Source organism: Contarinia nasturtii, unplaced genomic scaffold, assembly GCF_009176525.2.
Source record: "Contarinia nasturtii isolate CC-2019 unplaced genomic scaffold, AAFC_CNas_1.1 Cnas_scaffold_4311, whole genome shotgun sequence".
Taxonomy (NCBI): Eukaryota; Metazoa; Arthropoda; class Insecta; order Diptera; family Cecidomyiidae; genus Contarinia; species Contarinia nasturtii.
This window is the reverse complement of record NW_022201606.1, coordinates 8,160-33,971: the sequence shown is the minus strand read 5'-3', so window position 1 is coordinate 33,971 and position 25,812 is coordinate 8,160. Positions and strand designations below refer to the sequence as shown.

The window sequence follows — 25,812 nt, the reverse complement described above, 5'->3', positions numbered from 1 at the left end:
GTTCGGCGACAGCTACAAAATAGTTTTCATGATGGTAAAAGTTCAAAGGCAGTCGATAGATCAGAGAGACAGAGTGAGATTTAATAACAAGAAGAAAATGTGTAAAAATGTGTACTTCCACTCTCATTTCCTTTCAACATTCCGTTGGTTGTTAACTGCATGTTTGTGAACAAAAAGAAATGGAACATTTCCACCGAACACAAAATATACATCTGAGCTTGATTTGTGTCAATTTCAGCGGTGTGTATTATTTTCCATTCCCCATTGTACTCCATTCGTTTGGCTCAGATATTGAGGAGCATCAAATGTGTATATGACCTATGTATGTACGATTTTTGACTATATATAACGATATTTGTGACAAACACACATGAGCAACATTTCCTCCACTCGATTGTTACAGTGAAAAGTGCTTTTTTCTGTTGTTGTTTGGCGCGTGCAGTATGCTGAACGTAAGTCGTGTTGTATACCATTTGTTACTGACGTCATCAATTGTCTATACTGTAAAAAAGCCCTTACCAGCGGCATTCTGCCACTTCTCATGCGCATTTTCCCCACACAGGATACACACCACCAAACACACACACACACATGCATCACAATTTTCTCAGTCGCATACACACAGTGAGGTGGAGGAAGCGAGAAAGCAGCAGCATTCAGCAGCTCCACCGAATCAGTGAGCAAACAATAAAGCAGTTAATTTTTGTATGCGACTGAATAAATTATATATCTTGTATTTCAGTTGAGAAAGTTTTTCAATCGAGAGTGGTGCTCGAACGGTTGCGATACGATTTTTTTTCGAACAAGTAAAAAAAAATAAGTTCCATTCTAAATTGGTTTCCAACATCTCATGCTGGTTAGAAAAAATTTAATGCAGTAAAAAAAAACAAACGAGAGAGAAAACGGAGAAGAAAAGACAAAAAAAAGTTTATCATTTGAATAATAAAATATAAATTTGATTTCATTGACGAAAAGGCATAACGAACAAATAAAATTTCCACTCAAAAAATTGAAACAAAATCCAATGACTTTTAACGTTATTTAAATAGCGAGGAGGAAAAAATCACAGAAAAAGAGCAACACGATCCTGTTTATTTATTATTATTTTTTGCAGTGAAGTTCTAGTCAATTTGATATAAATCACTTTCATTTGAATTCTAAAAATGAGAATAAGTTGTTTTACCACTAATGAAAAGATTAAACAAACAATAAATCTATCCATTCGATCGTACAAAAAATAAATAATCGAATTTTAAATAAGGTAAAAAGGAAAATCAAGAAAGAGAGAGAGAGAGAGAGAGAGAGAGAGAGAAAGAAAAAAATCATCAATTGTGAAGCATCATCAAAACGGAAAATCTGCAACTTAAGTGTGAGTGTGTGTGTGTGATTTCAAAAGCTTGCTGCAAAACACACGTTCAACAATTCCAGAAACAAATTCTATACTCGGTTCAACATATTTTTTAGGTAAGTGAAAAATTCCATCATCGCCTTTCACAGTAACAATAGGAAATTTTTGTCACGACAGCACTTAAAAAAGAGGAAAATAAAAGTCGGGTGAAAACAAGACGCTGAGACACAGCACGAATACAAAACATAATCACGTCAACGACTTGTTTGCTCTCGTCTCTCACTTTCTCTGTCAAATGAATGAGAAAGAAAAAAGCTGCCAAATATGGTTTGTGCAGACATAAAAAGATTTTAAGTGTGCTTTTAATTACTTGCTCGATTCGCAAAAGCGCAGCAATATTTTCTCAGCATTATCATGCGTGCGTGTGTAGAATCACATTCACCAAATAACAAGAGATAGGAATTCGTTTGAGAATCGACACCGAACTATGGAATGTAATGAAAGTGCATCATTTTGACACACGACCGACTGACAACTAAATTTCGAGTGAATCTAGTTTATTTTTTTTTCTCGTTCAAAATGGCGGATATCTATATTTCAAATGAAATGTTCTGCATGCTTTTTTTTGCTTCTTTCTAGAGGATGAGCAAGCAAGAGTATGCGAGTATCAGCATATGCCATATAGAAAATGTACGCGCAATATAACCGAATAACATTAAACCTGTATCAAACATAAAGATATACAAGAATATTTTTTCGTTGTTGTTTTTTTTTCTCTTTGCCGTCGCTTTTTTTGTGTGCCATCGCTTTTGTGTGCTTGTGCTTTTGGTTTTTCACTCGCTCGTGTCACATAATGTCATATAAATGTATGCATTATGTATGCTCATGTAGAAACCCAAAGAAAAAGACAAAAAAAAGTAAAGCGACAGCAGCAGACGAAGAGAAGAAAAACTGAAAAAAAGAAGACGAAAATCTTTGTATCTCGTACCGATGTACGTACAAAGCACAGCAAAGAGAGCTGATAGAAATGTATGCCATTGGATAAGCGAAGTCAAACTGCCGCAATACGAAGGGGATGATAGAGAGACTATCTAACACAGATACAGTCAGCACGCATACACCGATTCTCTGTCTCTGTCTCTCTCGCATCAATTTTGTGCAAACACATTCGATATATTCATTTTACATATTCGGTTCGTTTGCGTTTTTCTTTTGCCACTTGTATTTCAACTATGTACATCATCACATATATTTTTTTTATTCATTTTCTTTCAACTCGATGCTTTTGTTTCAGTATGACAGATTTACATGCTGACCGTAAAAAAATTTTTGGTCGCCGTATTCTTCGTTTGATTTTCCTCTCAATTGCACTTTGCGTTTGCTCCTCAAACTTTCCGCATCATACATATTTTCGATTGAGATGGCATATATGGAAGGGAAAAAAAGGATACACAAAACTTTATTATTTTTTTCACTCTTTAACTTCCATCCATTCAAACATGCAGACACACAAACATATACACAAAAACTTGATTCAATTTTCCGCAAATTCGAACACTCACAATTTAGTTTGCGCTCATACAAATTGTGTTTTGTGTGTGTCTTCTTTACATGCAACCTCACCGAGGGGGCACCGTAAAATTTATTCAAACCGTTTAACGTCACAACAAAATAAATTCATACGTTAATTTTATTCTTAAACTATTCAAATTCGTTTGCAGCAACAATAAAAAAATGTAGTAATAATAAGAATTTAAACGCATGCATTGAGAGTGCGAGACAAATGTAATGCAGGGAAAATCGAGGAGAAAAAGAGAAAGAAATAAAATGAAAGAAAAAAGGGAGTGAATGAGACGGAAAAAAAAGAATTTACCAACAATTTTCATAAATAATAAAGCAAAATTATGTATCGGTGGAAGTTCTGTATGCGATATTCGCTGTTTGACATAATATGATGCAATGCAGAGCTTTTAAGCGTGCATGTATGTATGGGAGAGCGAACAAACCAAAAAAAAGCATTCAGCAAAGAAAAAAATGGAAGAAGAAGAAGAAGAAGTCGCAAAATAACACATAACTGAGTTAAGTAAACCTGACGCTGCTGTAAAATTTCAGTGAGCAAACCGTTTACTTCTGTTCGCATACGTATATCTGTATGGTTTTTAATTTCACATATTTTCTTTCATCAAATTATTGGTATATCTCTCTCTCACCCCCTCTCGCATGTTTTCTTGGTCGCTGGCTCTTGGTACCTTGCTTGAGTACTCGGCGCTCAGCTTTCGATGCGTTGTGTCATTGGAATAAAAATAAAACGGAGAAAGTAAGAATAACGTAAAGCACTATGATCCATACACTCAGATGGCTATTGAGTTTTGGAATCCCCACATTTAAATTCACATAAATGCCGCGAACATTGCTTCACTTCATATCCTCGGTGATGTTGAAACATTAATTCCAGTTTTTATTGTGTGTAATAAAAACGCGTACTGCAAACGGCATAAAAAATGGCACACGGGCACACCACGGTGTCAAATTGCAAATACATTGGCCTTTCAAGGGAGCGCGTCGCCATTCATTCTTCTTTCTTTCATTTTTTCGGTTTTTCTTTACCACTGTTCCTTTGCCATGTGATGCTCAACGAAATATGTAAATTAAAATTAAAATAAAATATATTCAAAATTCAGCATAATTTTGTTCGGATGTTTGACGTAAAAATGTGTCATACTTTCAAGTGGCTCTAGACTTCACAATGACTACAACGATGGAAACGACGACGTCGACGTCGACGATGAAGAATGCGTTATTATGAGAAATGGCTTTTGCACCACATTTAATTGAAATATTCAAGTGAATGAATGAAATATTAGATGGAAATGGTTAGAGAATGTGGTTGTTTGATGACCGGTGTACGCGAGAAGTGCACACTACTTAAAATTAGACACATTAATAAATGAATAAACTCCCTTTAATTTATGGCTTTGAAATGTGTTCCGTCTCTTTTTGTGCTTTTATATCTTATCGTTGCTTCAATCGCCGCATTTTCTTTCCTTTTTTCCAAATTCCGTTGGATTTCAGTGTTTTTTTTTCAGTTGTCGATTTTGCCAAAGAAAAGAAGAAAAAAAAAACACCGTAATATTCTTGTTCCACCATCGTCAAGGCTCTTAAAGCAGTCTTTCTTTTATGACTGACATAATTTCCCCTTAACAAAATCAATATCTTTTAGCACATGTTTTGGCTCTTTCTCTCATTGTGTGTGGTGTGTGTGTGTACGTGTGTTCGCCATCGAACAAACCAAAACAGAGCACATGGATTTACCATTCCCATTTCAGAAAATTCGACTGCAGAGATTTCGATTCATTTCGAACATTCTTCCCAAATTGCTGCTTTGGAACCGTATCGTGAAACATAAAATATAGAACAACACAGATTAGTTGCAATCGTATACACGTATAAAATACACACATAATTCATTCAATATGTATGGCATATCGGATTTTATTTTTCATTCGAAAAATTATATATTCGGTTGTGTGTAAAATAATTTTGGGCTTCCATTTACAGCATTGCCATCCAAGGCACTCTTACACACATTAAACTTTGCCCCCGATGATGTCAACAATGCATAATTAAAATGTAAAACCTTTTCATCCCGTAGAGTAGATTGATAGCAATACATGGATCTTGATGCGGGATAAAAACCGGGATTATAGCATTCGATAATCTCATATAATTATCGTTAAATTCCAATCAGCTTCCGCTCTATCGCTACGAATTTAACAAAGAGAGAGTGTGTGTGTATGTGTGAGAGAGAGAAAGAATAACAATTTATATTCATTATTAACCTAGTTTTGGTTTTAGTGTACACAGATTGGATTTTAACCCGTAATTTTTTCGTTTTGTTTTCGGCAAATAATGTTTGTGCATTGCATATTGATTGCATTGACGCTGCAGCAGAAAAATTGTAGTCAACAACAATAACAAAAAAAAAAATAAGCCAAAGAAAACAGTAACAAAACTGATGTTGATTGGTGTTCACAGTTTAAAATATGCATATGGCCTGTTTCAGTGGTTCGCATTTAATTTATGATTCAGTTCCAGTTTATCGACGAGAATATTTTAAAATCAAATGAATATAAAACGAATAAATGCGAGAGAACGTAATTTTAATGGAAGCCATGTGACTTTGATAATAAAGGAATGAGAAAAGCGCTCTCGAAGCCATTTGTCAGTGCAACATCTATCGAAATGTCCCGATGGGAAATGACTTATCGCCGAAAAATCGTCTAAAAGTTATTTGGCCGATGAAGAGAATGCGAGAAAACTGAATTGTGCGCGTGAGAGATACAGAGCATATTCAATGATCAATATTTTAACGTCAAAACACATTAAACTCTGACATAATTATTCAATTAAAATTTAATAGAGTCATATTCGTTTGGCCTAGTCTTCTTTCATTGAATCGAGGTTCGATGGTGTCGACTCGCACGCGCAACACACGGCACGGATAAGCGCTTTCATATAACATTCATCAAGCTTTCGTTGATTCGTTTGCTATACAATGATGGTAAGCATTTTGGAGTTGGGCGGCTGTCGTGTGTTGTTCTTTCGATGTGGCCTGTTCGTTGTCATTAAAGTTTGTTTCGCATCATTTGTTTGTAAGTGACATGACGTTCGCTTTATGACACGCATTATAAACTGTCAATTGTGTACATGTAAATAGAAATTGGTGATATACAACACACAACATGGAACCATCATAGAGTGGCGCGTGTTTGTTCTCATTGCGCGAATAATGGTTAACAGTTTGCAATCAACTTATTTATTTATATGGACATATTTTGTGGCAATAAAAATAAAAGTTTCGGAAGTTTCACAACGGCTGACAGCTCTTCAGACTGCCGCATTTTCGGGGGCAGCAGCCATTATTTACGTTGAATGATAGAATAAATACATTATTATTATATATAATACAATGATGATCAGCACGGAATCAAACGACCAAATCGATAAAATCGAATCCATTTCTAACCATATCACATATACTGTACTCAAACACACATAGATTATATACATATTTCAATTCTTGTTATCTATTAACAATGTATATTTGTTTCGTGGTTCGCTCTTTCTGCTCAGTTCAACATAAGTGCAAAAGTTCAAAGCGTTTTACCGAAACTGGAATTAATATGTATTTATTTCACCTGCTGGTTTTTGATTTCGCATCGTTTGCCACACGTACATAAATTAAACGAGTGGCGAGGAGCGATGGAAAAGTTTTTCGTGCTTTTTTTTCTCTCTCTCTCTTTCTCTTCTTTTCTTCAAGAACTTTTCAATGTTATATTTTATACGAAACCGAGAAAACGAACGAAAGGAAGAAAAGTGAAAACGGAAAAGATTATTTCAATACACGCAAAGCCATTGTTGTCTATTGAAAATGTTATCTATTGAATATAAGGTCTGCCATGCGAACAGCACATACCGTGCAAAGTGCAGATGAAGCGCGAAAAAATTTACGAAAATATATGTTTCGGTGGCAGCGGAATATTTGTGTTTCTAATTCGCAAAACGGAAAAAATACGCGATGATAATGTTCTGTAAACATACTTTTCGGTATGTGTGGTATAACTGGGGCCATTGTATGTGACCAACGAAACAAATAAAAACTCGGCGGTTATACATATTATTTATATAGCAAACGCAATAACGATTCGGTCGCACAATGCGAAAAGAAACCCATTTTCTCTATGTTGCGATAGACAGATGTATGTTTGAAGAACAAAAAAAAAAAAAAAATGCTCGATATAAAAAACGCGGTTGGGTATGTGTCCAGTACCTTCAAAAGGTTACATAACGGATAATGCCATTCAACAAATAACAAATGTTTTCCTTTTCCATTCGATTTTAACTACATGTAGAGAGTTTTTCGTTGTCTACTGCTGTATGTATGCCATGTCCACACACAATTCAGCAGCAATTGGAAACAAACTGTCAAGATTGTGTTATAAACGGTATAATTCAAAGCGGCCATCCATTGCATCGACAATGACGACGACGGAGTAAAAACAATAATCTCGACTTTTATGCGCTCAGGAAAGCAATCAGTCTGTATAGTTTTAAAAGCCACCAAACAATTGTTATATAAAGTAAAATGAAAAACGACTGTCAAAAGCAGTTATATAAAATGCTGTTTCTGCCGCTAAAATGTAGTTTTCCCATTTGTGTGTGTGTTTGCGTTGCAAACATTTCAAACAAAACGAATTGATTGTCGGTATAAAATTGAGAATGAAGTTGCTTAGCGCGATTTTGACAGCTTGCTGAATAACTGTTCGAAACATGACAAACATGTACATGTACACACATGCACCCATTCTACCCCGTGCATTGTTTAACCCAGAAACAATTAACGACATGAATGATGCCACACTATCGATGCGGAACTTGCTGTAATAACAATTATTCATAGCTAAAGTAGTTAAAAGCACCCGAGTGCCACATGAAATCGAGTTCGAGTGGTGTTGTGCACCAGTGAACCAACTCGAGTGTGACGAGGGAGAGAAAAAACGCACACACTCTCTCATACACACACACACACACAGTACACTTGAGGACATTCGAAAGGGAACAAGAAATAATTGAATATCAACAAAGCTAAATAAAGCTCTCAATACGCTCTGTGTGGTATGAGAAACCAGAGAAGTATGACAAAAACTACATGCACTGAAGTAGTGAACCGAAGACAAGAATAAAACAAAAAAAGTCTTTTGAAGGAGAGGTTAAATGAAAAGGCTCGCATGAAAATGAAATGTTTTGCGTGCCTTAAGAATAATTAAGGTAGATTATGTCGCAACAATAAAACCCATCGAGCGATATGTTTTACTGTTGATGTAATAGTATCGTATTGTAATCGTGCAAATTTATCTCTTTGTTTGTCGCACTTTCACCATTTTGATTTTGAATGAGAAAAGAAGATGGAACTGTAGAGAACAGAGGGTGATTTCCTTCTCATTGTCCGCTTTTATGCATAAAATAGTCGAGCGATTTGCATTGGATTCAAGTGGGAAATCAGACGAAAAAAAAACTAAGGAAATATATTATTACACCAGCATAAATGCAAAAACATTCGCAGAAATGCGAAAAAGAAGCGAGAGAAGTGTGTGTTTGTTTGTGTAATACCGAGTAGCCGAATAACGAACAGTTATAGTGGCTGTTGCGGTTGTGCGAGCCTCACAAACTTCTCAAATGTCTGTCTGCTATCTCTTGAGCATTGAATTAAATCCTTTATTATTATCCTTGGGAATGTATTACGGAATAAATTTTACATAATCATATCAATCGTACCGATCTCACATGAAATTCGCCGCACATAAATTTCAACACTGTATGCATATGCTTTATTTTATTTGATTTTTCTATTTCATTTTTGTGCTTAGCTAGCGTATATATACAAGCGAACTTAATACGCTATCCGTCGAAATGTGCGGAATGTGAATTCGGTTGTAGTCAACAGGACATGAACAGTTGCGGAATTCAATTCACAAAAGCTCTAAAGCATCCACTTACAAAAATGTGCTGCGATTAATTTTACGCAAAAATACCATATGCTTACTCATACATATCACCAACTCGAATCACTTGACTTCGTTCGTACATTTTTTTTTTGGATAATTATAATGACCGGTCAACCATAACATGAACACATCAATGAACATAACACAAAATACGGTACATAACCATGGTCACAATTTATCCTTTCGTTTTCACCGTCCACTGTTCAATCCCTGTTTCTCCCCCATTTTGATATTTTATTCTATTGCGTGCTACATCAAATGATCGTTTATTACGCTCGATGAATGTTTCTAGTTAGTATGGAAGCAATTAAAATTTTCACACAGCATATTCTCTTGATAATAATCTATTTTAATAGGAACAATGTGGGAAGCTCAATCTCAACAATAAATCAGACAATCAACGGCAACAAAAACAACACCAACAACAATGGCATTAACAATAAGATTATACAACAACAATGGTTAAAATTCCGTTACATTGAATACATTCCGTTGAAATTTTCGCTAAAAAAGGTGAAATGGGAATAACATTGTGGAAGGACGAATGGCTATTGATTATGAAATTCGAAAAATTATAAGCTATTGAACAAACACGCAATTACGAATGAGACGCATTGTCACCGGCACAATCGCATAATTATTCTACCTTTATGGATAAAGAATAAAAAACGTCCCAAGAAGAGAATGTTTTCTCTTTGGGTGAATGTGCGTCACGTTGACAATTGAATGTTTCATTTCATTGTCCATTGAATTAATGCTCGGACAATTACGAACTTCATACGTGACATACGAACAAAAAGTAAATTTATCAAATTATTATTAATATATTTTTTTATGTAACACACAACAATGAAATAAGAAAACAATGGCAAAAATATATGGAAATTGACCATTTTTCCAGTTGAAAACTTTGTCTTGGCGCTTGGTTGCGGTGTCAGTTTCTATAATCGACAAATAAATTCAACTTTTTCTCAATCGATTTAACTTTTTCGATTGTGTGCAAATGGCTTGGTATTTGTAGCCATTCGAACCGCAATTGAAGAGATATGGTTGTGGTGATGCGTTATGGGTGCGCATTGTGTTCCAATATTGTGCTGAATATATCACTGCAATAAAATTCGATAATATATACATCAAAAGACGTGTTTTTACGATCCGTTCTTCAAAGGACGGCTTCAAATCCGACACCAACATCGAATTGTTCATTCCATGTGCGATAAAAACTCTATTCACTGTTGTTTTATTTCCCAGTCACATTAAATTGAGTGCCATGATATCCAAAAATCGCACATTCAATGTTATACTATTTGCGCCATTCACAAGATATAAAATATATACATATCGATAAATTGACAAAGGTTCAAGTTTTGTTTGCTTTGTGAATTTGAAATCGATATATTCAATCTACTGCACTGTTTGTATGTGAGTTTCTACTGTCCAAGTGGTGTCGATTCTTCCTTTTGTTCTAACTGCTTCCAGCGCAGCGCCTCATAAAAAAACAAGGGAAAAATCCATTCGAACCAAAGCAAAAGGAAATGTGTGAATGGTGTGAATTTCATATATGTATGAAAAATATGTGAAATATACACGGTGCAAAACTAACCCTTGAATTGAAATGAAAACGACGATAAAGTCAGCACCACGGAGCCATTAATTCGAATTTGAAAAGAAATAAACAGCAATTGAATTGTTTCTATCGTGTACTGTATATAAATATATGTATACATTTTTCACTTGTTCGAAACAAAAGCTGCTTGTGAATCAGCACGTTGCGACTAAGCTATCGGCATTCTTATGGTCCCAGATTCAATTCGTGATATATATATATTTTTCGCATCAAATTTGAAACGTAGTAGTGAACGAAAAAGATAGAAAGAAAAATGAATAAAACATGTATAACAACTTTTATGCAATTTAAATTGTGATCTTGTTGAAAATGTATCGCTTAAATCAGAATGCTACCGAATATATTGACAAAAATCGGTTGCAAGCACAATACATACACGCCAGCAGATTCACTTGTTTCTAACAAATAAAAATGCGCTTCACTTAAAATGTAACCGATTTTTCATAATTGAAAATCGTGTTTTTCGTCGTGTTTTCTTCTTTTTTATTTTTTTTTTTGTTTTACTCTCACTCTTCAAATCGCATGCAGAGTATTGACTGTATATTTCCAGCATAAAAACCATTTGACCTCGAGTCATGAAACAACGAAAAAAAAAGTATCCGAGCATAGTTTTATTGTTCATTGTTCCTATCCATATCCTTTTTTACGTTGGCTTAATAACTGCTTTCAGCGTACTTCAACTTTTGTGTTTATTCGTCGAGTTGGTGTGTGTGTTTTTTTCTTTCTCTTGTTTATATTGTTATTGTTCTTATTCATTCGTTCAGCACTCTCATGCACACCGTACCCCTGGTACACTCGGTTTATATCGAGTTTGGAATTAATCTACGGATGAAGTAAATAGCAATCAACGTTTTTCATGAAATTAAAACGCGAAGCGAAAAAACAATTTTTCTTTATTAAATTTTTCCGTTCTGGGTACATTTTTACAGTTTTCATACAGATTGCACTATATAGCGCATTCATTTTATGCAATGTGCACATTGCTACAGATTTTCTTTTTTCGTTCGTTTCTAATTTTTCATTTGGAAAATTTAGGCAATGTTGCGCGCTGCAATTCAATTCAATTCTTTTTGATTCGTGTGAGTCACCACTGTTAGACATGCAATTCGAAAATGCGAACATGATTTCTCTCTCTCTCTTTTTTTCTATGGTGCTCGTTTTATATTCAAATGGCTTGTATTACATTAAATGCATTTTGTTCAACGACGGATGCAAATTATTTCTCTCTGAGCCGCATTAATAACCAGTCGCCAATGCTAATATGGTGCTGGTGCTTGCCGCTGCTGTAGTCGTCATCGTCGTTGGTTTTTCTGTTGCTGATGTCGTTGGTTGTGTGTGTCGCTATTGTGCTCATTGCACGTGAACAGAAGAACAATCCCTTTTCATTTCATTTAACTTTCTTGATGAATGTCATTCTCCATATATATTTTTTTTTTGTATTTTTAACGAGAGCATTTGTGTTGATTTCTTTTTTCAGGGCAGTCAGTGTCTTTGAAGTGAAATTGTTCGTTCGAGTTGTCATCATCATCTTCGTCGTTGTCATCCTTCCGTACAATATAATTACAAAGTGATAATTAAAAGCATTGAAGCGAATTGTAATCAGCAATTGAATATTGTATCTCCAACATGATGGAGATACTGTGCGGCAATTTTGGTAGCGTGAGGTCAGCAGCGAATGTAAGAAATGTACTCTTTTTTCTTGTTGGTATCTGTGGCGTGTTTCAATTAGTGCATGGTCGACATCGAGACGTTGATAATTTGCCATACGAAACAGCATTGAAATATGATCGACACTTAAGTTCAGCGGAAAAATCTGCCGACGATGGTGAGTTGAATTCTTGCATGTAATAAAAATGTATCAATAAAAATCTTCTTTGAACTTTTAAAATATTTACTATTACTATTCTCGATATTTTCTAATTTCCAATATAAATAGTATATAATAATAGAATATACAATGTGTCTGCGTGTGGGCATGAGAATATGGTGTAGTATGACGGCCATCACTCAAACATGGCACAGACACATTGCATTTTCACTTTGATATGCTCTCAATTTCTTAACGTTCTTTTTTGATCTTGACGTTGTTTTATTTATTGTTTTCCTGTTGTTGTTTTTTTTTATTGGTTATGTTCCGTGTGTTTGTGGAATGAAAAACAAAATGTACGTATATAAAACAAAAACAAAAATTAAGATGCCTTTTTCACTCCATATTTGGGCCATGGCGAAGCAGTTAGAGTAGTTGATCCTGAACTAGGTACATTAGAGCGAGAACATTTAAAAGACGGCGTTCAATCAGCTACTTCAACGAAACGAAAGAATATTAGTCGACGAGAATCGAATAACGGTTAGTATAGATCCCCAAAGAATGTGTGTGCGTGTGATAGAAATTCAAAAGAATGAAAAAATTGTTTTATTTTTAGATCCAGAAGACAATGATCCATTAGTCGTTGCTATTGAAAAGGGAAAAATTCGAGGTAAAACTCTAACATCGGCGTCCGGCAAAAAACTGGATGTATTTCTTGGTATTCCATATGCAAAACCACCCGTTGGACAGTTGAGATATCGTCATCCGCGTCCAATTGACAAATGGGACGGTATATTAAATACAACTGTACGGCCTAATTCATGTGTTCAAATCATGGATACGGTATTCGGTGACTTTCGCGGTGCCGAAATGTGGAATCCAAATACACAGCTATCGGAAGATTGTCTCTATGTAAATGTATTTGTGCCGCATCCACGACCCAAAAACTCACCAGTTATGCTATGGATCTATGGCGGTGGATTTTTCCAAGGCACAAGCACACTGGATGTTTACGATTACAAAGCACTCGCAACCGAAGAGAATATTATCGTCGTATCGATTCAGTATCGTGTGGCTAGTTTGGGATTCCTTTATCTTGGCATACCAGAAGCACCTGGAAATGCTGGCCTTTTCGATCAAAATATGGCACTGCGCTGGGTTAAAGATAACATTAAACACTTTGGTGGAGGTACTTTTGCTTTTTTGCATATTGAATCTTTTTTTTTCACAATTTATTTGCTTTTATTTGAAAAATTACAATTGCGCTTCCGTTTTAGATCCAAATCGCATCACTTTATTCGGTGAGTCGGCTGGAGCTGTGTCTGTATCATTGCATTTACTGTCGGCTCTATCCAGAGACCTATTTCAACGTGCCATCATGCAAAGTGGAGCTGCGACTGCTCCATGGGCCATTATCAAACGCGAAGAAGCCATATTGAGGTAAAACTCATTCTCTAGCTCATTCCATATTTACACATTTGATTCGAGATTTTTGTAATTTAAAATCAATTGCGCACATTTTAGAGCCCTTCGACTTGCTGAAGCCGTTAATTGTCCACATGATGAGAATGATTTGGCTGATGTTGCAAAATGTTTGCGAGAGAAAGATCCGAAAACATTGGTGTACAATGAATGGGGCTCATTAGGTACGAACATTTTATACATATACACTATTTGTAAGACAGTTTTAATTTTAATTTGATTTTTAAATGAAACTATTTCAGGTATTTGTGAGTTTCCATTTACTCCAATTGTCGATGGAGCATTTTTAGATGAAATGCCACAAAAGAGTATTGCAAATGGTCGATTCAAGAAAACTGATATTCTAATGGGAAGTAATACGGATGAAGGAAATTACTTTATAATCTATTACTTGACGGAACTGTTTAAAAAGGAGGAAGGCATTACGGTTTCACGTAAAGAATTTTTGCAGGCTGTGAAAGAATTGAATCCATATGTAAATAATGCCGGTCGTCAGGCGATTATTTTCGAATACACAAACTGGACGGATCCGAATAATGTGGATAGTAATCGAGATGCATTAGATAAAATGGTCGGTGACAAACATTTCACATGCGGTGTCAATGAATTCGCTCACGGGTATGTAGAATCATAGCAATTTCTAAAGCTGTTCAATGAAATGATTTACTTCGAATTCAATGGATTTATCTGTTTGCCTCTCATCAGATATGCAAAGGAGAATTTAAACGTGTATATGTATCTGTATAGTCATCGAAGTACAACTAGTCCATGGCCTAAATGGACTGGTGTAATGCATGCTGATGAAATTAATTTTGTCTTTGGCGAGGCATTAAATCCATCACTTGAATACACACCGGAAGAGAAACAATTTAGCAAGCGTATTATGCGATATTGGACCAATTTCGCTAGATATGGGTAGGTATCATATAAATGCATTGCAAAATGTACGTCTCATTTTTCGCGTCACTCATTAATCATCATGTCAATTTGTCGTCGTTTATGCAGCAATCCAAATGGTCAATCAACTGAAAACCTATGGCCCAAGCACAGTGCGAACGGAAAAGAGTTTTATGAGCTTGCCATAAATGTAACACACATTGGTCGGGGACCACGACTGCGCCAATGTGCATTCTGGAAAGACTATTTACCGCAACTTTTAACAGCAACAAGTGAGTACAAATTAACGAACCGATTAACATTTTCTTTAAACAACCAAACTGTTTTGGTTGATTGAAAACTTTTTATTTTTTTCAAATTAGCAAAAATCAAATGTTTAGTTTCTTTTCTTAAATCGTTCCATTCCATTTTCCGTTTCATTTTCAGCCCCCCCAGCGTCGGTAAATAGTAGTCAATGTACTAATGGTGGTCGTACCATAACAACTAATAGCTATGTAGCTTCAAGTTTAGCCATAGTTTTCTTGATATTTCATAGTATCAAACATATTCGAGCCACATTATTATGTTGGACATCGGCGTAAATAAGCATTTAAATGAACAAACCAACCAAACTAGAACACTTCGACGACAACAACTACGATTACGTCTACGACACATTATCTAAAGTGGGTGAGAATGTTAACGCGAAAACATTTCAATGCTCAAAACTTTAGAATTCATTGGCAAAAAAAATATATGCAAACCATTTGATTTCCCTACTAGCATAACATCCGAACCTCTTCACTAAACTAAAACAAACAACATTTGTTTTGCGTCTATTTAATCACGATTTTTCAATGAAAGAAATTGATCAGATGTTTAATTACACTTAAAAAGAGAAATTGCTTCATATAAATAAAAATCAACACTCAAAATAGCGAAAGAAGAAAACATAAAATACACAAAAAAACAACATTCATTCTTACATCTTCACGTCTCATCTCAATCATACTCACCAAAGGAGAAAAAAACAAAGAATGATCAATGCCACTGACACCGCATTTCATTCAAAATGCCTGTTTTTTTTTTCATTTGAATGCGTTTATTATTGGTCCAAACAAAAAGCATAAACACTAAGTAATAAAATTAGAGAAGAAGAAAAAAATCAACTTTAGATAAGGACAAGTCAAAAATGAAAATAAAAAAAAATAAATAAAAATAATAATGTAGACCAATGCTGTAGATCACCTAAGTGCAAATTTCCCATTCATAACAACCACTAAAGACTTTATAAGGGTCATTTGCTTGATACAAATAACGAAAGACTACAAAACAACAACAACAAAAATGAAAACTAATATAAGCCCAAATCGCAGACATTAGGTTCGAGCTATGCATATAGCGGCTGCTATTTTATAGGTGCTATTCATAGGCGCTATTTGATTCGTGTGCTGTATGTAAAACCGAGTAGGAATATCATAGCCTACTATTCTTTTGTACATTTTAATGTGAGTACGAGAGAGATGTAGAAAATAACGCACAATATGCATAAATGCATTAAAACGAGATCAATAGCGCCTATGAATAGCGGCTATGAAATAGCAGCCGCTATATCCATAGCTCAAACCTAATGTCTGCCAAATCGGTTCGAAAATAGAGAAAAAACACCACATTCCACTTAGCCAATTCAACGAATACACTTACTCCAGTCCACACAACAACAACAACAGCAAAAACCACACAGCACCTATAATCCCGAACTAATGATAATGTGCATTCGTACTTACAACGACCGAAACAATCACAGTGGAATTGTTTCGTGTGTATCGACGTTTCTTTTGTTTTTCGTTCGCTGTCATTGTATTTATTGGCTGCACACAAAAACACAATCGCCGATTTGTTATCTTTTTTTATTATTATCATTGAAGAAATTGTTGGTTATCCTCTTCTTCAATATCAACTGGCTAAAACCCTTTTTAGCGTATCTTTATTGTATCAATACAGTTTCCAGCGCGATATATTGATCAGCAAAAAAGAAAGTAAAAAAAAACGTATAAGAGAAAGAAGAAAACTCTGTTTCGAGATTGTTGTTCGAATGGCATTACAACCAATTTTATATCGGCACCATCACGAGCTTTTATTGTATTTCGCACTGCAACGCTGTCGAATGTTTTCATTTCGATTCGAATGCATTTTCCAAATTGAAATAAGAAAAATTATTATCAAATGGAACTATTAAAGAAAAATTCATGTTTTTTTCGTTGCGGGTCACACCTGATGACACAAAAAATTGTATGAATTTTGAAACATGTTTTGAAATGAAAATTAAATCTAATATAATTCGAATATGGTCGAATTTATGCGAGAAAAAAAGAACACATTTTTATTATTATGATCAGATTTGTAATATTAATTGGTGTAAACACTAGACGAAAACAATACAAAATGTTATAATTTTTCATTGCACCGTTTGATTGACACAATTGTATGATTGCATGTCAAACAAAGGAACAAATTTTTTTGGGGCACATTGTGAACTGTACTTTATAAACATTTTATTCTTCTGTTTTTTGTTTGTAATAATAATCGATTTGAAGTGAGAAAGAGATTGTAAAATTTAAAATTGTATTTTTCACGAATTATTTCGTAGATGTTGAAACGTTGATGTTATCAAAATTAAATTATATTCAAGTGTGGAAAGCATAAATGAAATGGAAACAGTTTCTAAGCGTTGAATTTTAGAATCTTTATGATATTTAAAGCTAAATCGATCACCGCGCGAATTGTTTTATTCCGTTAAACACACGCAATAATTTTTTTTTATTCGGTTGATTTTATGTTCGGTTTTTTAGTTTTTTTCGGTTCGAAAAACCATTAAATCAGCTTATATGTATATTACAAAGTTTACTGCAAATTTGCAATTTCCGAAATGTGGCTTCCATGTTATTATTATTATATTACATGTTTCCACCGTTTAAATAACAAATGACATATTCGCAACGCTTTTTTTTCTTTGGCGGCTGACGTGTTTTCCACAAACGATAAAGTACTCTTGTTATATTGCAACGAGACTATTATTACATGCGCGACTGCTTTGCAATGAGGCAGTAGCAGCAACGCGACACACTACTTTTAGCGGGTCATTTAGCGACAGAAGAAATTTCTACTTCCTCAGTATGCAAATATTCGTGTATCGTTCGTCCACAAGAGAGAAAACAAAAAAAAAACTAAACAAACAATAAACAGAGAAAATATATGAGCCGACACAGCACAAAAAAACGTAGAGATATCGTTTATGGTTCCAGAATCTTTTTACTTAATTATTTTAAATGGAGGGAAAAAAATCACAAAAAATATTAAAAAAAAAAATTATCTGTGAGGACAGAAACTCAAAACGAATAGTAATTTTGCACATAAGCTAATACAAACACATATTTATTGAATAGAAAAAAAAAACACTTTCACACAGAGAATGAGACATTACACGACATTGTAGACCTTGAAAGCTAGCGAAAGCGAACGAAGAGTTGAAACAACCGATTTGCCTAGAAATCGCACAGATATAGATGTCAATTTTAAAGAATTCAACGCAAATATGTTTCAACAATCACACTCGCTTTCCAGTTTTCAACATCCCGAATATTGTCTTTATTAAAATGAAAAAAAATTTACTACTATTACTATTATTATACATCATGTGTAAGAAACAACAACAACAAAAAAACTAAATAAATTTATTTAAAGAATTAAAATTATATATAGACACAAAAAAAAACAAGAAAATATTTTTATCGACTGAAGAATGCGACTCAAAATGTTCATAAATTAAACATATCATTTAAGCTTAGTAGATACTCTACGGAGAGAAAAAGGAGATGATGATTATTTGGGAAGAATATATCCTCAAAGAAGAAGAAAACAAACTCTTTTAAAACAGTTATAAGACAAGAAACAAAAAGATGAATATGCATAACAGCATCTTTTTTTAAGCAGAAAAAAGAGACAAAAACACACATTAATTTTAGAAGAAACAAAAAATGCAAATTTAAAAAAATGCGTGACTAACATATAGAATTGAACCCGTAGCCGCCTAAGTGCATAAAGGCATACCTATTGCTAGTTTTCTATTGTGAGACGATTTTCATTCAATCATTATTTGGTTTTTATTTTAAATTGTGCATTAAGAGTTTTTACATTCTTATTTATCTTCCGTTTTATTTTTCTTGTTTTTTCCCCCCTATTTGTCACACTCGAAAAATCCTCAATAAAATCAAGACAAATTATTATCGAAAACGTGTCATTTTATTTAAACCGCCTGAAAAAAGTATTTTATCTTACCGAATCGGAAAAATATGTATATTTTATTTTCTAAAAAAAAAACTCCTTTTTGCCTAGAAATCAAGCTAAAATATAATTTAAGTATTATTTCTGATTTCTTATTTGGTGTATCATTTCTTGCTGATAACTGAATTTAGCCAGCGCCAACATCGCATTCATTCAAAAGTTTTTTCCCCTCATGAAACACTAATATTGAGAGCATAAAGAAGATCGTTCCAATTTCGAACAAAGCATGGTGATGCTTTAATCGGCTCCCCAAAAAACTTGTATTTTGTGAATGTCTGTTTATAAAAAAAGTCTATTCGAAAATTGTTAGCTAAGACGCTTAAATGTTCTGTTTGTGTGTCGAATACACTCAGAAATAAACCAACAACATCAGAGGATATGGCAATTATCATTTGTTAAGAAATCATTGCCTATGTCAACTGAGTTATACATTCTCATCGGTGCTACTAGTGTAAATCAGGGCACATTAGGAAAACCGTTTTTTTTAAATTGTATGACAAATAGCAAACTATATATACTTTTAAATGAAATAAGTATATTTTAGAATCGACGAGGTTGTGGCTGCTGTTCAATGGTATGAAAATAATAATCTTGGCCGAGCGGTGTGGTTGTATGGTGGGGTGGTTCAATTTTTACACTCTGTTGACAAATACTTACTTCTGGCTCATTTTGTTTGATTTAACACACCAAAGTGAAATACGGCATTTTTCTGGTCCTCTTTTGATGGTTTGAACATAAAAATATGTGATATTGTATAAGTATACTACACTTTTTAGTGTTCAGAAAAAAAATAAAAAAATGCTGATTCTGGTCATTTGGTGTGTTAAGTCGAAAAAATAACTTAAACAAAATCTAACTTTATCTGACATCCTCATGAGGTGACGGGACGAGTCAGCCAATTTCGATGAGTATTGAACCACCCTATTGCACTATTGCACAGCACTCATAATAAACCACAATTTTGAGTACCAAACCGCTATATTAGTTACATGGCCTTTATTGCTTTGTTGAAGGCCTTTGTTTCTTTTTGCATGTATTTAATGCACATTTTTGTCGGTCACCAATCCGATGGCTCCATACCGATTTGAATTTTTTAAAAGGCACTTTTGTTCCAGAGATTTAATATATATGTATTAAAAAATAAAAATGAAACGATAAAGAGTGAGTATTATTGAATTTTCCAGCTATCGAAATTAGCAAAATGCGATTTAAACAATTTTGTCAATAGATGTAAGGCATCCGCTCAATATGGATGTGATCATTATCAAAACAATAAATAAATCAATGTCATAGAAGTATACACATTACGATGGGAATATTCGGTAACAAATGCAATTTACTAATTTAATGATATGTCACAGAAGATGATAGAGTGAAACGAAGAGAAAGAAAAAAATGTCAAAACTATTAATTAAACAACCAATGTCATATTAACACAATAAAATCCAATAAAATCATAAAGCGGTACATGAATTATAAACTAACTATTAATTAAGTGGCATAAAAATGATAAATGTGTTACACTTTCATTGACTCTACAACAGTTTCCTGTTAATGCCGGTTCTATTTCCTAAATAGATTCGATCAAAACTTGCTACGCATAGTAAAACGTAGTAAAAGGGTAGACATTGGAAGCAATTTGATGTGTGTCAATAACTTAATTTTTCCAATTTGGACGGGATGAGAAAATATGTGTGAGTACTGAGTATGTTGATTTTTACTTCCAAAAATAAAACTCAACGAGAATTCAACTGTTATGGAACACATGTGCTCGAACTGACATTTCTTTTCTTCTTTCAATTAAATACAACACAACAAAATAAGAAACTTTCAAGTTTTTATGCTAGCACTACGAAATAGTCAGCTGTCGACAACACAAATTATAATACTTATAAATGCCATTTCAATTCACACCTAAAGGGCATACATACCAAATACACATTCATTCGAAGATCAAAATCGACAAAGAAGAATGTGTGCTCCCTTTTTTTGTTTAACTTTTTCTCGTGAAATCCTACTTGAAAGAAATTTTTCAATCTGAAAACAAAAGTTATATTATCGAAAAGTCTTCTTTCTTTAACCCTTAACTGCGCAGGTAAAAACACTAACACTACTACTTGCAATGTTATAATATTCCACACAGCTCGCTAGTTGAGATTTTTTGTCTAAACCTTACTCCGGTGGCACTTAGAGAACCGTAATCGAAATAATTTTTGTCAAAGATTAGAAAAAGTATAAAAGAATATATTAGAACACGTTTTGGCAGATTACAATAAGATTTTATGTATTTTTTTTTAAATCGAGCTACTGGGTATTAGATACCCCATCTGCCCGGTTAAGGGTTAAAACTGTTTCGTTTTTTGTTGCTTTGATTTTCTTATTGAACCGTCCCATTTAAATAGAATAAAGTTTCTACCAGAATCGTGTAATCGAAATAACAAAAAAAAATATGTGTAACACATTTTATTGGACTATTAGTAAAACGAAAGGTTAAATTTCAATTTGGAGTTAAACAAAAGAAAGAAGAAGAAAAAGAAAAACAAGAATTACAAATGGAAAAAAATAACGACCTCAATTGGATAGTTTTTCCACTATGTGGAAATGTGTTTCTTTTTTATTTGAATATTGTTTTTAGTAATTAAATAAATAAAACACAAACATCCAAGAGAGATAAAATAGTATATTATTTGTTCATATTTTAGAAGTCCAACAACAACAACAAAAAATCACCAAAAAACAAATCATATAATTATATTATAAATTATAATGCATAAGAAAATGTATGTTTCCTTTTGATTTTCGTCGTTGAACATATTCTTATTGCGAATAGTACACATTCGAACTTTAAAGTAAGTAGTTTTCATTGGGAAACAATTCTCCCCTGGCAACGAGATTTTATTAAATATATAGTACTATATGGTATGCAAATACAACATACACACTAAACACAAATAAACGAATTGCTTTAAAACTCTACTATCTCGTCAACGAATGCGATGTAAACAACCAATACAAAAACCACAACAACAACAACCAATTAAAAACACTCAACTTCGTTTAATTTACTTCTCACGATTCATTGTCTTCCTCATTTTTGTGTGGAAACAGCAAATAAATTATTATATAGCTAATGACACTAAATAAATAGCTAACAAAACAAAAATTATTAAAATGAAACAACAACAACAACAAGAACATGATGGATGAAAAAATGAATATAAAAATGTATGCCGAAAAGAAATTTATTTATTAAATGTTAGTAAAAAAGGTACTTAGATAAGCCTAAATAAAATGAGTGTTTCATGTCGCTATACGTGATCCCAGTCTTCGCTGCCTTAATTGTAAAACCCAACATGAGTAACTAAATACAACCAAAAAAATACATTTAAAAAAATTAAAAAAGCAACAACCAAAAAAATGTGACACTAAATTATGTACATAAGTCACTTTGAGTTCAGTTTTTCTTTTGAAATGTTCATTTTTGTTTTCCATATGCAATTTACTAATTCTTTTAAAACTGTCGCAGAATCGATAACATACACACAATGTACAGAACATTGTGCAAATTATACACTGCAAGATCCATTGACATTCATAAAAAGATCCGTGTTATCCGTTATCAATCTACCCAGAGACTATACTGTGAATAGAAATATATTAGTGCATATTTGCCATCAAATAGAAATATGCGATATTCGCAATATATCTCGCCGCTTGTAAGATGTATAAGTGCGTCAATTACGAAAACACGAAAAAGAATACAGAGCGAGATACGAAGAATGTGTTGTGTATGCTTCATGCCTAGCGTCTTATTCGTTATTCCACTCTTTCGTCTGCTATCATATATGCATGTTGGCAAAGGCTGCTACGCTACATAGCAGGCAGATGAAAAAGGGGAATAAAGAATAGGATACAAGGCACGAAGCGTACTCACACATACATGTAATTGTGTTTCTTCATGTCTCGCTTCGTGTCAATAAGAATTCGTGTTTTCGTAACTGACGCACATACATCTCACGAGATATATTGCGAATATCGCATATTTCTATTTGATGGCAAATATGCACTAATATATTTCTATCCACAGTATAATCTCTGAATCTACCACATATTTTAAATCACAAATTCAAATTCAATTGAGAAAATATATTCGATGTTTATTTAATTGATTCTAATTGAATTTTTATCAAAGAAGAAAAACACGTTGATCTAGCTTGTTTAATTGAGTAAATTGACGAATACAATGGAAACGATTCAATTCAATTTGAATGTGAGATTGATGAAATTAAAATCATGTTATTAATTAATTATCTATTAAAATGATAGCACACTCAAAGTCTTTTTATGAATTTTGCTAAATGCCTTGCATTTATAAAGAGTTAGAATGTTTCTATCAAATTTTTTTACATGTTTCTTGAAATTTTGAACAACAACAAGAAAATAAAATCAACAAAAGTCTTTCAAATGATATGTGCAACGATTCTGTTCTTTTTGAAGTGAGAAAATTCAATTCGCCACTAATTAAACGAAGTAAAATACAATTCAAGAAAAAGTGTACTCTGTACTAGCTCAAATATCCTACAATAAAACAAAATATAGCAAAAAAAAAACTACCAAACCGTTATATTGATTTAAATGCATTTTGGATATTGGATTTTATTTGCACTCATGGATAAAACTTAAAACACATGTTTTTCTCTTTATTTTTGTTTATTTATTTTTATAAATAATTTTCAGTGAACGATTCAAGGTTTTATTCAGAATTATCAAAGTCTTAAAAACGATCAACGAGTTGAATGATGTGCTGTTGTTCTTGGTCGCGCCATTCATTATCTTCCGTCTCTCCCAGATTACCGGCGTACTCTAAAGTCAGCGAAAAAACAAGCCAAATATATTAAAATCCACGTATAAATGTAAAAATAATGAAAATGATTACCTCGCATTATATGTCGGATGCGTTTCATGGATGCCTTTCTTAGGTTCAAAATTTTGACCACGTGTTGTTTGATGGTTTCGGATGTCGCTGAAATTTCTAGTATTATATAGTCGATAAGTTGCAGTGTAAATAGACCGCCCGCTAAACGTTTCAAATAAACTTCATCTTCTTCTTCGTTATCTTCGTCAATTTCAGCATCGATCGCATCCACTTTTTCCAAATACTTCAAATGCAATTCGAGCAAACGTTCAACTTTTTCAAATTCATTCTCGGTGAATTTCGATAGTAATCGAGAACGTTGCGAACCTTTGCAATTTCGTAGCATACTTGAGATAATCGATAGAACGTGCTCTTCATGCGATTCAACGCTGATGATTCGTTTTTTACTTTTTTTCGGTGTTGTCATGAATAGTGGGAAAATTGTACGCAAACCCAAAATATCAACGAATTTATTGCAATTTTCTTTGCCATCTGTGCCGGACATTGCATGATCGAGAACTTTGAGTGAACCATTTCGACTGAGTTTCTTTTCGCGCAACATTAAATTCATCAGTTGCAAACCTTCGCCTTTCAAGAATCGATCGCGATTCTCTTTGGCCATTAAACAAGAGCACAAACAATTGAATAAATTTTCCATATACTCTTGTTCCTCATTTGATGTTGGATCGTGACGTTTATAGACGGCAAGTTGTTGCAACAGAATATCGATTCCGTCGAATGTTCCCAATTGCAAACGCATCTCATCATCGTCTTGAACCAAAATCGATAGTATTTCACTGCAGTACAATTTATTTGGATTGAATGGTCCCTTTTGTTTCAAACGTTTTACAAGCCATTGCAGTAAACCTTGACTGGTTGCTTCTTTGCAGATTTCCGTATGGATTTCGATTAAATTTTCGAAAATGGCCAATGAATTGTGCACACCTTCCGATTCTTCGCGAACCGATTCATCCAACCGATCCATGTTTTGGACGAGCAAAGCGCAAATCTGTTGCTTTCGTAGACTGCTTATCAATATTTCGGCACCTTCTAAACTCTCATGAAGAATATCAACGTCGGTCAGCTCTTGAATTAAATCGATAACGGCAACGCTAATATCCGTATTTTGATGGGCCAACAATTCAAGCAAACTTGGAATAGCATTCAGTTCAACCAATAATTGATAGAGATCGGGCACGGTTGCAACTACTTTCATATCATTTATGACGGCATGTAATTCGATTTCACTTTCCATGAATTTTTCGGGCTGGTCGGGGAACTTGATTCGCATTTCTTGATTTTTTAAATTTCGTTTTTCAAATAATAAAATCATTTTTCGTAGTCCATTCTCGTCGAGTGTTTCACCGTTGGCTTCTTCTTCTTCCACATAGCGCAGAATATTTTGTCGTTCCTCTTCGGTGAGTTCGGGCTCCTTTTGCACTTGAATACGACCATTTGCCAAATTCGATGAGTGACCAGCGAATTTTCGTTGTTTTTTGCGCAATTGACCGTTCGAACTTCTTTCGGGCATCTGCCTAGGGTTATTCACAAAGTAAAGAATGGAAATAATGGAAATTAATCAATATGTAATGGAACGTAATGGAAGTAATGGAAACATATAATGAAAATCAAATATGTATAGTTTAAGAGCAAAGTAATCGTCACACATTTACAACGACATTGCTTTAATTTGAGATTTGGTAGTAGTGTTGTTCGATTACAAAGAATGAGCAATGATTTGTTACATTCCATTGCCGTAACAAATCATTGCTCATTCTTTGCAATCGAACAACTGGTTGATTGTTCGCTAGGTTTGAAACCTATAGAGACAGGGGAAAAATAAAAAAA

The 25,812-nt window shown here is 33.8% G+C and overlaps 2 protein-coding genes across 4 annotated transcripts in view; one reads left to right on the top strand and one right to left on the bottom strand.

Annotated features, from left to right (window-relative positions):
- The first annotated feature begins 727 nt into the window (after nucleotides 1-727).
- On the top strand, nucleotides 728-16,074 carry LOC116350822 (acetylcholinesterase-like). Of its 3 annotated transcripts, none has more exons than XM_031782791.1 (10): nucleotides 728-1,464; nucleotides 12,018-12,365; nucleotides 12,774-12,887; nucleotides 12,964-13,536; nucleotides 13,625-13,787; nucleotides 13,872-13,993; nucleotides 14,072-14,447; nucleotides 14,535-14,744; nucleotides 14,835-14,998; nucleotides 15,153-16,074. In XM_031782791.1, exons 2-10 carry the CDS (start codon nucleotides 12,167-12,169, stop codon nucleotides 15,305-15,307), a joined length of 2,076 nt encoding a protein of 691 aa, XP_031638651.1. In that variant the 5' UTR covers nucleotides 728-1,464; nucleotides 12,018-12,166; the 3' UTR covers nucleotides 15,308-16,074. The 3 variants fall into 3 exon arrangements, with proteins under 3 accessions (XP_031638651.1, XP_031638650.1, XP_031638648.1); XM_031782790.1 differs by having other exon boundaries at nucleotides 729-1,464; nucleotides 12,023-12,365; nucleotides 12,735-12,887; XM_031782788.1 differs by having other exon boundaries at nucleotides 729-1,464; nucleotides 12,735-12,887.
- Nucleotides 16,075-23,740: 7,666 nt separating this feature from the next.
- LOC116350680 (beta-catenin-like protein 1) overlaps nucleotides 23,741-25,812 on the bottom strand; it is a 2,784-nt gene continuing 712 nt past the window's right edge. Inside the window, exons 3-4 of the mRNA XM_031782567.1 lie at nucleotides 23,986-25,499; nucleotides 23,741-23,912 (exon numbers count right to left, since the gene is read on the bottom strand). Of these exons, the coding sequence (XP_031638427.1) occupies nucleotides 23,824-23,912; nucleotides 23,986-25,499 (1,603 nt within the window). The 3' untranslated portion in view covers nucleotides 23,741-23,823. The remainder of the gene's footprint in view (nucleotides 23,913-23,985; nucleotides 25,500-25,812) is intronic.